The following is a 13,070-nucleotide window of genomic DNA, read 5'->3' as shown; positions in this document are numbered from 1 at the left end:
TATCCAGATACTCTATAAATAATTGTTTTGAGAGTTGCAAATTGCTTTTTTGGTTCACTAAAGTGTACCATAAATCATATATATGTAACATTTTTATCTTTTTAGACTTACTATTCTGTAAGAATAGAAACTTTTTCATTCAAATATAATATAAAAGAACTTTTATTCTATAATTTGATAATTTGATTTCGCAAAAAACAGGCAGCTGGCAAAACCTTTACAGAAATGTTAAGAAATATGAAAAGGTTGCAGTTAACAAATAACAGACTTACTAAAATTCCCATATAAAGTGTATGCTTCAATTGTGGAATGATTGCATAAAAATATTTGAAGGACATTTTTATTCTGTGTTTCCTTTTGGTATTGAGAGCATTATTGTTCCTATGTGTTAATTAATTTTAAAAGGAGTGGAAAACTAAAAATATCTGGTGAAAGATAATGTGTTCAGGAACAAAATGAAAAGTCAAGGATACCAAAACAATCATATAAGTCCTAGAAAATTGTTGATAAGTAAATACACCAGCATTATTTCCTTCTTTTTCAGATTTAATGCTCAGATCCACCCAGTAATTTATTACTCTTTGACCCCCAAGATTCTCTCCTGTGATAAAATCAAGAAATAGTCTCAGGTTTAAATAACTTCTTCCTAGAGAAATGAACAATTGAATCAGAGCTTACATTAGTTAAGTTGCTTATTCCCCATTCTCTGTATTAGGACAGGTGATATTATTGCAGTGTTAATTATGAAATCAAATAAGAAATGTTCCCTTATAGACCTTACGTTAAATGTCCTGATTCAAAGTATGTATGACAGAATTGAAGGGCACCAAGCCATCCTTTTGTCTAACTATTAATATTTTGGGTCAGCCCTTCCTCAATTGCTTTTTCCCTCTAAAGACAATAGCAGTTACGTGCAACCATCTTGTATCTTTTTGCCATTCCCTACTGAAGTCAATGTAGCACATAGCTTCTATCAGTGCCATATTGTAAATATTTATGGAGATTGATACATAACTTTAGATGTGTGCCTGATGTTCATAATAAAGTTCTCTGCATAGACACACAAAAAAAGCAATGGTGTACACCATTTTGTATACCTCTGGTGTACAATTGGAGGGGGAAATAGCATGCCCAAGAATTCTAGCATGTTCTTTCAGTTGATTCACCATTCCTATCAGTTCTCACTTCTCAAGATCTTGAAAAGAATTTCATGCTCTGGGAAGATGTTTTTATGAGTCAGTATGTCTTTTTTCTGTCCAATATACAGTCATTAATTAGAAAATGAAAGGTATTCACAACTGCAGATGATCACGATCATGATTCTACTATTTATGAAGAGCTTGACCCATAGAAGTCTTCAGTATTTTATTATCACTTAGTTGAAAAGAGTTCTAGAGCATTCATTCTCTTGTTAGCACCCAAAAATTCATTTTGGGAGTCAGAAAACCTTGAGAAATTTCTCATCATTTCTGCTTTTAATTCAAAGCCATCTGCAAAGTCAAGGCTGTTTTAAACAGGTTAAGTATTGGTTTGGCTACAAAGCATAACTGAACAGTATAACAACAGATGAGTCTTTTAAAAGAGCTGCTATTCCACATTACAAGTGCAATAAAGAAGGTCTCACTGTTTTATTTGTGAGGACGATGCTTAATGATTTGAGTTAATTTTGCATTTTGAAATCTAACCAGATCTGACCCTTCATCCTACATTGAAATTATTATTGTGAAGTTACAAATTCCCCATAAACAGTGGAATGCAGTGTTCCTTTCAGGGATTTTGCATGGGGGAAAAACGCACTTATCACAGCAGACAGCCCTTGAATAGCAATTACCTGTTTTAAAAAGCAAAACAAAAAAATGCAATCACGAACAAACCTTTAACAGTACATTTTTTGTCTATAAATGTGATCCTTGATTTACAATCAGAAATGTGCTACAGTTATTTTGGAGCACAGGTATGCAATGGGGATACAGACTGATCTGGTCCAACTCTGATGGCCGTAAAATATACATTCTTGGGTAATGTTTGTTATCATCTATATGTTCATCTATTTTCAAATATGGTCTATGAATAGAGCCTACAGTCACTCAGATCAGAGGGAAATAGTATGCAAGATTTCTGTCTCACTTTTGTCTTATCAATTCTAATCGAAGATAGCGAGCAGATCAAATTGTTCAATAGCAAGCTTTCACTTCTAGGCAGACGGAAAGCTCCAAGTAATACTTCTGTTTAATGCAATTGCTAATAAGAAGTTTCTTGCATTGCCAGACTTATTAACTTATGTTAAAGTAAGCTATCAAAAAGAAAGTGTCGTTTGGAATTAATCATCATTTCCAGCTGTGGCATTTAAATTCAATATAGCTTTTTACTTCTTTTTACTTCTATTTAAAGTTTTCCAGGTTTTTTTATGAGATCTGTTTACCACAATGATATTCTTTTTCCATGGAGCAACAATTGTGAGATTCTTTCTTTTTTTGAGTTGATGACTTTCATTATAACATGGAAGATAAAACTAGAGCTAAAAATATATTGTTTGTATGTCCACCTTGAAATTTTCCTTTTCAAAATAGTAGAACCTTCCATCCAAAATGTCAATAACTGATAAAAAGGCATAAAGTGAGTTAAGTTCAGCTAGCTGATAGGAAAGGGAAATGTTTTCTTCCACTCATAGCTATGCAATCCCCTAGAGATCCATAAGGAGAACTTTGTATTTCTAAGTCTATGGGTAAATTTTCAGACTGGGTAGAAATTTAAAAAACCTGCAGGGATGACTAAGATTGATTATTAAGGATTTTGTGAAAAAGTGGATATAATTAGCATCTATGGTTATGGTTTTCAGTCATAATGAAAAATGAAAGTAGAAAGTTCCCTTAATACTTTTCAGTAAAAACAAATCTACAGTTATCAGAGTGATATAGATATATTGTCCTAAAGCAGGGATCATCAAACTTAGCCCTTTTATGACTTGTGGACATGTTGGCTGAGGAATTCTGGGAGTTGAAGTCCACAAGTCATAAAAGGGCCAAGTTTGAAGAACCCTGTCCTAAAGCAACACTGCAATTTGTGCATAGCAACTTAAACTTAATTGCACATCATACACTGGATTAGGCTGCCAATGGAATGTTTATGATCTTTGAGATAGTTTTTATTTCATTAAGGCAGTATCACAAAAAACATTGTTTTGTCCTTATCGAAGGTCATATGTATTGGCATTAATGATTAAGATGGAGCTTACATTATTTTTTGATAAAATGCTACAACAGTAATGATGATGATGATGATGATGATGATGATGATGATGATGATGGAAGAAACCCTATACCATTTCAGATAAATGGCTGTCCAATCTCTTTTTAAAAACTTCCAGTATTGGAGCATTCACAGCTTCTGGAGGCAGGTTGTTCCACTGATTAATTGTTCTAGCTGTCAGGAAGTTTCTCCTTAGTTCTAGATTGCTTCTCTCCTTGATTAATTTCCATCCATTGCTTCTTGTCCTGCCTTCAGGTGCTTTGAAGAATAGCTTGTCTCCCTTTTCTTTGTGGCAGCCCCTGAGATATTGGAACACTGCTATCATGTCCCCCCTCATCCTTCTCTTCATTAAATTAGACATACCCAAACCCAGCAACCATTCCTTATAAGTTTTAGCCTCCAGACCTCTAATCATCTTTGTTGCTCTTCTCTGTACTCTTTCTAGAGTCTCATCTTTTTTACATCGTGGTGACCAAAACTGATGCATGGTAGAGAATGCCTTTAAATCCATAGGCATAGAAGTTAAAAGTTTACAAATAAAAATAAGCTGAAACTAAATTTAACATGTATATAAACAGGCAAACATGTGAAAATATCCTAATTTGCATTCAAGATCCAAAGAAAAGTAAGATGACATCTGGAACTAAGAAAAGTATTTAAAGCAGCCATTGGTTTATCATTCATTATTTAAAGCCAGTGATAACCAATATTAATAATATGGATATGGTTGCTGTTTTCAAACCTGTTCTCTTCCTTTTAAGTTACGTATTTTGGAAAATGCTTCTTAGGCTCCAGCCAAATGAACTGAACACTCAGATGTAAATCAGACATCCAAAACATGAATCAGAATACCATAGCACAGTCTTTTACAAGCTTACTTTGGAGTTTATTACGAAGAATAATAATGATTAATCAGACTGCAGCCTTAAATAGAAATGAATACTCAATTAAGCCATGGAGGCATGTCTTCAAAATTACTTAATAACTATTCAAAGAGAAGGAATTTCAGTGCTTTCTGAATGTAGTTCTCGTATCACAAGAAAAATAAAGTCAGATTAATGCAAGCAATCTATTAATGCTGCAGTATTAAGTGCAGTTATCTGGGTGTAAATATTACTGGATTCGATGCAGCTTTCTTCCAAATGTAGTTGACATAGCACTGGGTGCCAATTATCAAATTATGAGTAATCAATACACATGTCTATGTGAAGCAGACCTCCAAAGGAGGTGGAGATTCACAAATAATTAATATCTATGCCTGATTTCTTATTATATATTTGTTTCTCCTGTCGCTTTTGCAATAATTTCTCAAACTGCAAACCTCATCAGATTTGTTTATAGCGTACTCTACCTCTCGGTTGATACTTGCAATACAAATTTGCCCAATTAAGCACATTGTATATGCTGCATTAAAATGCAGACATATGGCAGTCATCAGCCTAATTTTCTGAGCGAGCAGCATTTATTATAACTTAATATGTAGTTGTGACATTTGCAGATCCGAAATGCTAGATACATTTCAGTGTTGTGTCAATGGGTCATAAAAAATACATTAGCACCATAAAAAGAAATCACAAACAATGGTGATGAAGGAGGAACATGTTTCAGGGATGCCTGTTGGTTGCCCTCATATTAATTATGGCACGGCAAGCTGGAGAGGAAGTGGAAGAGCTTTATTATTCAACTCATTTGCATGCAGGAAATTAGAAGTCGGCTTAACATCAGACAGCAAGACTCTGCTTTCTAGGTAATTGCCAGAGCATCCAAGCACTGCTGTTGTGCAATCCCTTTTACTTTCAATATGACTCAGGATAAAGCTGTCGGCTCTTAAGGAATTTCCACATTTCATTAGGGAATGTCGTGAAGAGCAGATTAGTAAGGAGTGGAAAAATTGGGATCATCCCTGTTTTGTTGGACACCTTCCAGAGAAAGGGCTTCAGAGCATCTGGAGATGGGCCTTAGGCCTTAGCAAAATTCTGCAAATCACTCTATGATCAAAATAATGCCTTTCTAGGGAAGACCTAGTCACCATAAACTCAATGAAAAATTGGAAATAATAAAATTGAACAAGCTTCAACTTTAAATTTACTTTAATGTAATTTTTCAAGCCTCTGGAGCTTGGTGGAAACAAATTAGAACTATTTCTGCCAAAGCCAATAATAACACTAAAGCAATTTGGGACGTTTTTTTTACTCCAGAGGAGAGAAATGCAGATCATTTTCAAAGTTATAAACTGTAATGCTGGGAAATGCACAGGAATCCACCTACATCTATTTAAAATCCCTGTACATTGTTCAGACTATGCTTCTACAAGTGATCTTCCATATACAGTACTATGCTGTGTTTCAAATGCTTTGTTCCCCACAGAAACTGGTTTGATTTCACTGGAGATGAGAATCCATGTTTGCTGATTCTTTTATTGTCTCAAACCCATTTTCTTACGGCTTCAGAGCTTCATTAATTCTCCTTGATGGCTTTTCATCAAGGTGGAAAGAAAAAGACCTTCAGCTCTGTGTTATTCTGATAGTTCTGGCAACACTTTGCTTCCCTAGATTTAGAGTGTACTAAAGCAACAAGAATCTTTGACATAACTTGGATGGATTTGGAGGCCACAGCCAACATTAAGTGATGGGTGGGCTATAAATTAGAAACTTTATACCAGCAAACATCTTATTCCAGCTTGTTTCCCTCATTTTCTTACCCTCAGCAGTACTAACTCTCCATTCTTTGTGCTTCAAATTATGTGTAAACAAATGCTTACTACCTCTTAACAAAAAAATAATCTCTAATCAGAGAGATGCTATTGTTTCTTACTAAGATTGAAATCCTACTAACCTCAATCAAGTTGCTATGTTTCTGCCTGCCGTGATTTCCGTAAGAACACGTAAGATGCCTTATTCTTGAAGTGACGACATTATGAAATTTTTGTTTATATTTTTTTTCCTTTTGCAGGATTCCTATTTTATCCTGTTTATATTTGATCTTAAATTGTAGTCTGTTTTACATTTAATTCAATTCTCTCCTTTCTCCAATTTTAAAGTCTTACCTTTTAAAATATATATATATATTGTTACGCTATCTTTGTTGTGTTTGACCATTATTTCTGAGATGTTGGTTAACTTTGCTGGTCATTGATTATAGTTAAATGAGTTTGAATTTGAGTGTTGGTACAGAACTAATTATAAAAGTAACAACTGAATTTACAATTGAATCCATATTACATTTCATACTGCATGTAAAACAGCATTTAATATTTGTATGTTCAATGTTTTACAGATAATTATCCTGAATATTTAGCAGTTTGAAATATATTTATACATAAAATCAAAAATTATGGGGATTTTGCATATTCCTATAATACTGAATTATGACTAAGTTTTGTGATATATCAGGGACATATAAAATAGCATGTTCTGTAAATCAAGGAAATAGTAATTTAGACCATGGCTCCTAAGCAGCTTATCAGAAGTTCTCTTCAAATGGAACGTTTGGATTACTTTAGTGGTGGGATTCAAATATGTGAACAACCAATTCTCTGTGTGGATGCCGCTTCTGGAAGTCCATTCTAGGCCTGGGCAACAAAAAATTAGCTACCAGTTCTGCCAAAGTGGTGCGAACCAGCTGAATCCTAATACTGGATTACTTGTCTCCTACAATGAGAGCCCAGTTCATTAAGCAATCATTTTAAAATCTGCAACAGCAGTCCTGTGCCATTTAGTCTCAGGATGGATTCAGACATCAAAAGACATGACTACATTGGTAGTCTAAGGAGCAGTTTCAGACAGATAGGACTCCATGTTCCTTTGGTAAAGCCTCACCATAAGTTACATTACAGCAAAAGTTTCCAATAGTGAATCTGGAGTTTTATCTTTAAGAATGTTTGGTAGTTTGTACATCACTTTTAACATCATTGATCAGACTTGTCAGATTGCTTTCTTGCTAAATATATGACTCCCTAGGAACTGCCCCCCCCCAAAAAAAATTAAGTTTAGATAACATTTAGGGAAATAAAACATAGAAGAGCATGGGCAGTGGTCAGCTAGCTAGAAGGTACAAATAAAGAAATATTAATGTGGGAAAATTCATTCTGATATTGTTCTATTTTGCCCAGTGCTAGCTCCTTCAAGAGATTACAAGAATTTGCCAAAGTCTTTCATGAGAGATTTGTAACTGGAGTTAGATCCAATCCTGAAAAAGAAAAGCCTGTGAACCTGGGGCTGCTTGTAGAGTCTAACACAGGACTTTTCAACCTTTTCACCCATTGTACCACTTTTAGGATATGGCAATATCCAAGTACCACCAGGCACCTAGCAAGGTGTCAAAAACATGATGACCAAAAAAAAAAAAAAAAACCAGAAAAAAATGATAAAGTACAGGTAATCCTCGACTTACAACAGTTCACTTAGTGACTGTTTCAAGTTACAATGGCACTGAAAAAAGTGCCCCCCAAGCTACAGCCAAGGAAGTCACCTGCCTGCCCACCCGGCAGCACTCTTCCTCCTGTCTGAGGTTTTCATTGTTGTGAGCATTTCTGTTGAGGATTGGCAGCGGGGGTGGGGTGGGGGTGTTTGGTTTTTTTCCCCTCCGTCTGCTGGGTGGTTGCAGCAGGTTTGGTCACTTCACATGACCCTGGGACACTGTGACCGTCATAAATATGAATCAGTTGCCAAGCATCTGAATGTAAATCACAAGACCCTGGAGATGATGCAATATTCCAGCTGATCGACACTTCTTCTGGGGTCAGCAGAAGCACCAGGATCAGCGCTGAGCTCCAGCTGGAGCCTGGTGCTGATCCTAGCACTTCCACTGAGCCCTGACAGTCCCGAAGAAGCGCCGATCAACTGGAAAGCGGCATTGATCCTGGCGCTTCCGCTGAGCCCTGGCAGCCCTGCAGCTCCAGCCATCTCTCACTCAGGCTTGTGCAGTGCTGTCACCGGTTCAGTTCATTCCCCTCCCCCCGCTACCACTTTTTTAAGATGGTCGCGTACCACCTGCCAGGTGCCAATGTACCACAGGTACCATACTACTGGTTGAAAAGCCCTGGTCTAATATATCAGTTCTTAGACAGATTAGATGGACAGGATGTATAAAGGGGGTGGAATACAAGGAAGGAAGAATATTAAAATAGGTCAACATAGTTCTGTATGAATGATAATTCCTTATCTGTTACACATAGTAGTTAATAGAAGTTTTGTGTTTCTGATTTGTCATCTACATTTGTAGATGCAGAAGTGATCTGTGAAAAAAAGCTTTGCTATTTCTTTTTATATTTGGTGGCACCACTGTTCATCAGGACACATGCTTTCTTTGCTGCACTATATCCTCTTCACGCTTTTAGCTTTTTTTTTTTAACATGTAAAAAACTTCTCAGTGGGAAGGATTCATTTCTCATTTATTCACAGCAGCAGGGTGCTGCATTTTTATATGCTTGATTTGTGTGCTACTTGCTGCAAATATTGCCTTTAATGATTAATGTAATAATCATGGCATACAGAGGCTTTGTTGCTTCTAACTTCTTGACTCTGGCTAAAGAATCAGAAGCAGTACCTCCATGTGCACTCATAGAGGAACAGAATTACTTGGATCCTGACCAAATTAATCCTATAATGCAGAGGTCTCCAACCTTTGGGCACCAGGGACTGGTTACGCGGAGAGAGGTTTTTCCACGGATCGGAGGGGGCGTGGTTTCTCATGCTGCCTGCATCCCATAGATGGGGCTTTGCTTGTTTGTGTGGACCGGTTGCTTGCCATGGCTCAATACCAGTCTGCAGGAAGAGGGTTGGGGACCCCTGCTATAACCCATAAAAAGATATTAATCCCAAAGGATTCAAACACTGTTTCTATCAATAAGCACAATATTGAAAGCACAGATCTATGTGCATGAACCCAAGATTACTTGATTACCTGATTAGGATTGCGTTAAAAAAATACTTTCTTATGAAATTGATGGTATAATTTCTGGGCATCCCAGAGAGTTCTTGGAAGCTTGCCAATACAATCAGTATTAGATTTAATACAACTTTCCAAAGCTGTAACACTTCAAAGGATAACTGTAATGTTCCATAGTAGCTGGAAAATTGGCAGGTCAGGGAGAAAGATAGATACAGTTATACCTGACTTTCTACTTTTCACAAGTAGTTCTTGACAGAAGGAAAATGCTGAGATTTGAAATTTGCCAATTGTGGCCTAAAGTAAAATGATGCCAGCAAGACTGATCTGTTCAAATGCACCACTTGGCTAAAGAATTAGATATTTCAGTGTACTATAGAGCCAAGTCCTTCTGTCAAAATGATTTTCCATTTAGGAACCATCATAGCTTCCATGCATGGATCTGACATTGTCAGTGTATGCAAGAGTATCCAAGCAAACAAACTGCCTTTTTCCATAATGACACCCGTGCCTCTAGTGGCACAGATTGGGTTGAGTAAAACATCAGACAAAGTGCTTCCCAAAGTTGCAACAAAGCATCTCTCTTCAACTTATGAAAACCACCCTAGCTATAACAAGCCTTGTGTGGATGCTTTGAAAGCTGTTCCCATCCATCTCCATGTGCCAAAGTGGGTGGCTGTATAGAAGCCAGATTACTTTCCTAGCAGCTGCCCGAGCTTTTAGAACACTTGGCTGCTTTAAATGGTTCAAAGGGAGATTTATTTTATTTATGCCTCTACTTTTCATAATAGTGTGAGGCGTAACATATGATCTCACACATATCAAGATGCTCCAAGTCAAGGTACACAGTATTTAAATTGGTTATTAGGGAGAGAGAGGAAAAATCACAGGAGCGCCTGTATCATCCTTGGTAGTAAGAATCCAAAAGTAGAATTAAAAGTTGCCATGTTAGGACCGTTAGTATGTATTGCTGATGGGCATTTTAATGGTAGAACTAATGCACCTCTTTTTTAAAATACCTTTTAAGGAAAACAGCCAGTGCTTTTCACTTTGTCATTGTGTTCCTTAACCAATTGTCTTGTGTTGATTATGCTTTTTTTTTCCTTCCCACTCCAACTTACAGCAAACGTATGTGACAATGAACTTCAAATTTGCCAGAATGGAGGGACATGCCACAACAATATACGCTGCCAGTGCCCGGAAGGCTACACTGGTGTATTGTGTGAGAAGAGGAATTGTGATGTGGATCCAGATGGCTGCAGCGAAAGTTCAGGGCAAGGAGCAATATCAATACAAACCCTGCTACTTCTACTACCACCAATTGCTCCATTGGGATTAAGTGGGCTTTTTATATTTTAAGCTACGCAGCTTGGGAGACATCGGCTTCAGACTGCATTGAGAGGAAGGTGTCCAGAAAAGAAAGAAAAAGAACCAGATGCAAATAAGAATTTTCAAAATAAGGGGGGGAATTATACAATTTTCACACATATATATAGACTAAAGAAAAGGCCTGACTGAACTAAGCCATATGTATACCTTGTGGACAACCCAACCATCCAAGACTGTTACTTCTTGGCTCAAGCTTAAGTGAGACAGCTGCCAATACTATTACAACTACTCAACACAACAACAGCTGTAGGCACTTGCGCAGGTTCAAAAAGGCTTGGGTAGCCACCCCCGGATGGAAATCCAAGACAGAAACGACAAAAAAAAAACAACCTTGCTCTTTCAAACTGGTGTGCCTCCGTACCTCTTCCCAGTGTGTGGACCAACCAAATAGAGGCATTCTTTGCTGTCAGTGCATTGTGGGTATAAGGAAATCTGTTTCAAAGCTGCCATATTGGCCTGCTTCAGCCCCTTAATCCCCTTTTCCAACTGTGCTTTAGTGAACGTTGCTCTGTAACCTTTGTTGGTTGAACGATCTCTTTGTCTGATGTAGTAATGCACATGTGTACCAGCCCCAACTCAATAAATCTCAAGCCGGTCATATCCTTGTATATCTTAGAAGCACTGTGCCCTGTCGACACAGTGCTCCCCTATTGTACAAGAGTGGCAGTAGGACAAAAAGAAAGTATATTTATCCTTTTGTAATCAAATGAAGTTATTTTTCTTGACTAACGTAAGGCGTAGATTTTTTGTATTATTGCCAATTTGTGTTAATAATTGAGTAATGTACTTTAATCCTAATCAGATGGGGGGAGGGGAAGAGATGATTTTTAGTTCCTCTTTTGTTTTCCCTTTTTTATTCATTTAATTGTGCAGAGATTTCTCTGTATGGGCAACGTGCTGGCATCAAAGAATATCAGTTTACATATTATAGCAAGTGTAATAACTTACCACCAAAGGACATTCTAAATGTTTTCTTGTTGCTTTAACACTGGAAGATTTAAGAGAATAAAAATTCCTGCATAAACTATTTCTGGGGATTAGTACTGCAGTTTCTTGGTATTATTTTACCAGGTAGAAGACAAAGAAGTTCCAGTCCAGACTTGTGCAAGCATAGCAAAAAGTTAAAATTCAAATCTCCATGTTGTCTACAGAGATTAATTAAGAGTGACAATAACATGAGATCAATTGTTGAGGTCAGCAGACACTGGATAAGCTCCAATCAATTCAAGTTAGACTGCAGTCCTAACTGGGAAGTAAAACCCACAGCAGTTAATAGGATATTACAGTATTCTGAAAATTGCATTATCAAAATATTTATTATTATAATTTCAGTTTAATTCACCTATTCATTTTAACACCTATGGGCACAAGTCAAACATTATGCAAGTAAGTTTCCTTTTGCATAACAATACTTCTAGCTTCTTTCTTCTTTCTGCAATTTCCCACATTTTCTAAAACTCTTAACTTTTTAAGGGAAAATATGAATCCCTTTTCATCAAGGCCAGAATTTAATGCAGTATTATCATCACGGATAATTCAGATGTTCTGGCTGAAGCTTTCCTTCAAAATTCCAAATTCAGCATTACCATTTAATATCAAAATTCAGTTTTCTGTTACTTATTGGTTAAGGGGATGAAATTATGATACCATATATCCTGTTTTTAAGGGTTCAACTAGACACCAAATGTTAACAGGATAATTGAGACAATATGGATATTTTTTAAAAAAAAAAAAACTTAAATTAACTTTTAAAGGAATTTAAAATCCAAGATCATAAAAAGTGTTCTGCCTAATTGGAAAAAAAGGTTGACGGTACTGGGAATGCTTTGTGGAAGATATTTCCAAAATGTATAGGGTGCCACAACCCAGATGATTTTCTATTTGCCATTTTATTTGAAACAACAGATATTTAGTCCATACAGGAGACTCTGGAATTAATTTGGGTGAATGGGAGTGGAAATAACTATTCCTGTGGGTAAGAAACAATTACATGTTGAGTTACTATTCAATCTTTTTTCATCATGTGGCCAAATATTGAGGGCATTTCTGCACAAAACTCTGATTTGATATCAACCAGGTTGGAAATTTGTTTCCAGTTTAGTTGTGGTGCAGTTGAAACCAAGCAAGCTTGTATTTCTTTCTGCAGCACATTGATACGTTTTCCTATAGGAAACCAGCCTCACTCCACTTCTGCATCTATGGTTTCCCCTTTGAAGGTCCTTTCTTTTAAAGCAGGGATCCCCAACCCCGGTACGTGGACCAGTACTGGGCCGTGGCATGCCAGCAACTGGTCCGCACAAACAAGCAAAGCCCCATCCGTGGCATGCAGGCAGCACACAAAACCACACACCGTCCAGTCCACAGCAAAACTTCTCTCCACAGAACTGGTCCCTGGTGCCCAAAAGGTTGGAGACCTCTGCCTTAAAGGGAATCCTGACTAGACAGTTTGTATCTCTCCCTTAGTAGTCCAAGGTACAGAATGGGAATAAAATATATAAGACTATCAGTTTTTTCCCTGGAATTGCAGTTAACTTTCCTACAAA

At 36.9% G+C, this 13,070-nt stretch overlaps 1 protein-coding gene across 6 annotated transcripts in view; it reads left to right on the top strand.

Moving 5' to 3' along the window:
• The window catches only part of NTNG1 (netrin G1), a 271,609-nt gene extending 260,055 nt beyond the window's left edge, over window positions 1-11,554 (top strand). For all 6 annotated transcript variants that reach the window (XM_039329619.1, XM_039329617.1, XM_039329618.1 and 3 more), the window contains one exon: window positions 10,262-11,554. In XM_039329619.1, the coding sequence (XP_039185553.1) occupies window positions 10,262-10,497 (236 nt within the window). In that variant the 3' untranslated portion in view covers window positions 10,498-11,554. The remainder of the gene's footprint in view (window positions 1-10,261) is intronic.
• The last annotated feature ends 1,516 nt before the right edge of the window (window positions 11,555-13,070 follow it).

The sequence above is a fragment of the Crotalus tigris genome, unplaced genomic scaffold (genome assembly GCF_016545835.1).
Source record: "Crotalus tigris isolate CLP2741 ecotype Arizona unplaced genomic scaffold, ASM1654583v1 scf7180000024401.5802323, whole genome shotgun sequence".
Taxonomy (NCBI): domain Eukaryota; kingdom Metazoa; phylum Chordata; class Lepidosauria; order Squamata; family Viperidae; genus Crotalus; species Crotalus tigris.
Note: the sequence above shows the minus strand (reverse complement) of the source record. Positions and strands in the feature narration are given on the sequence as shown.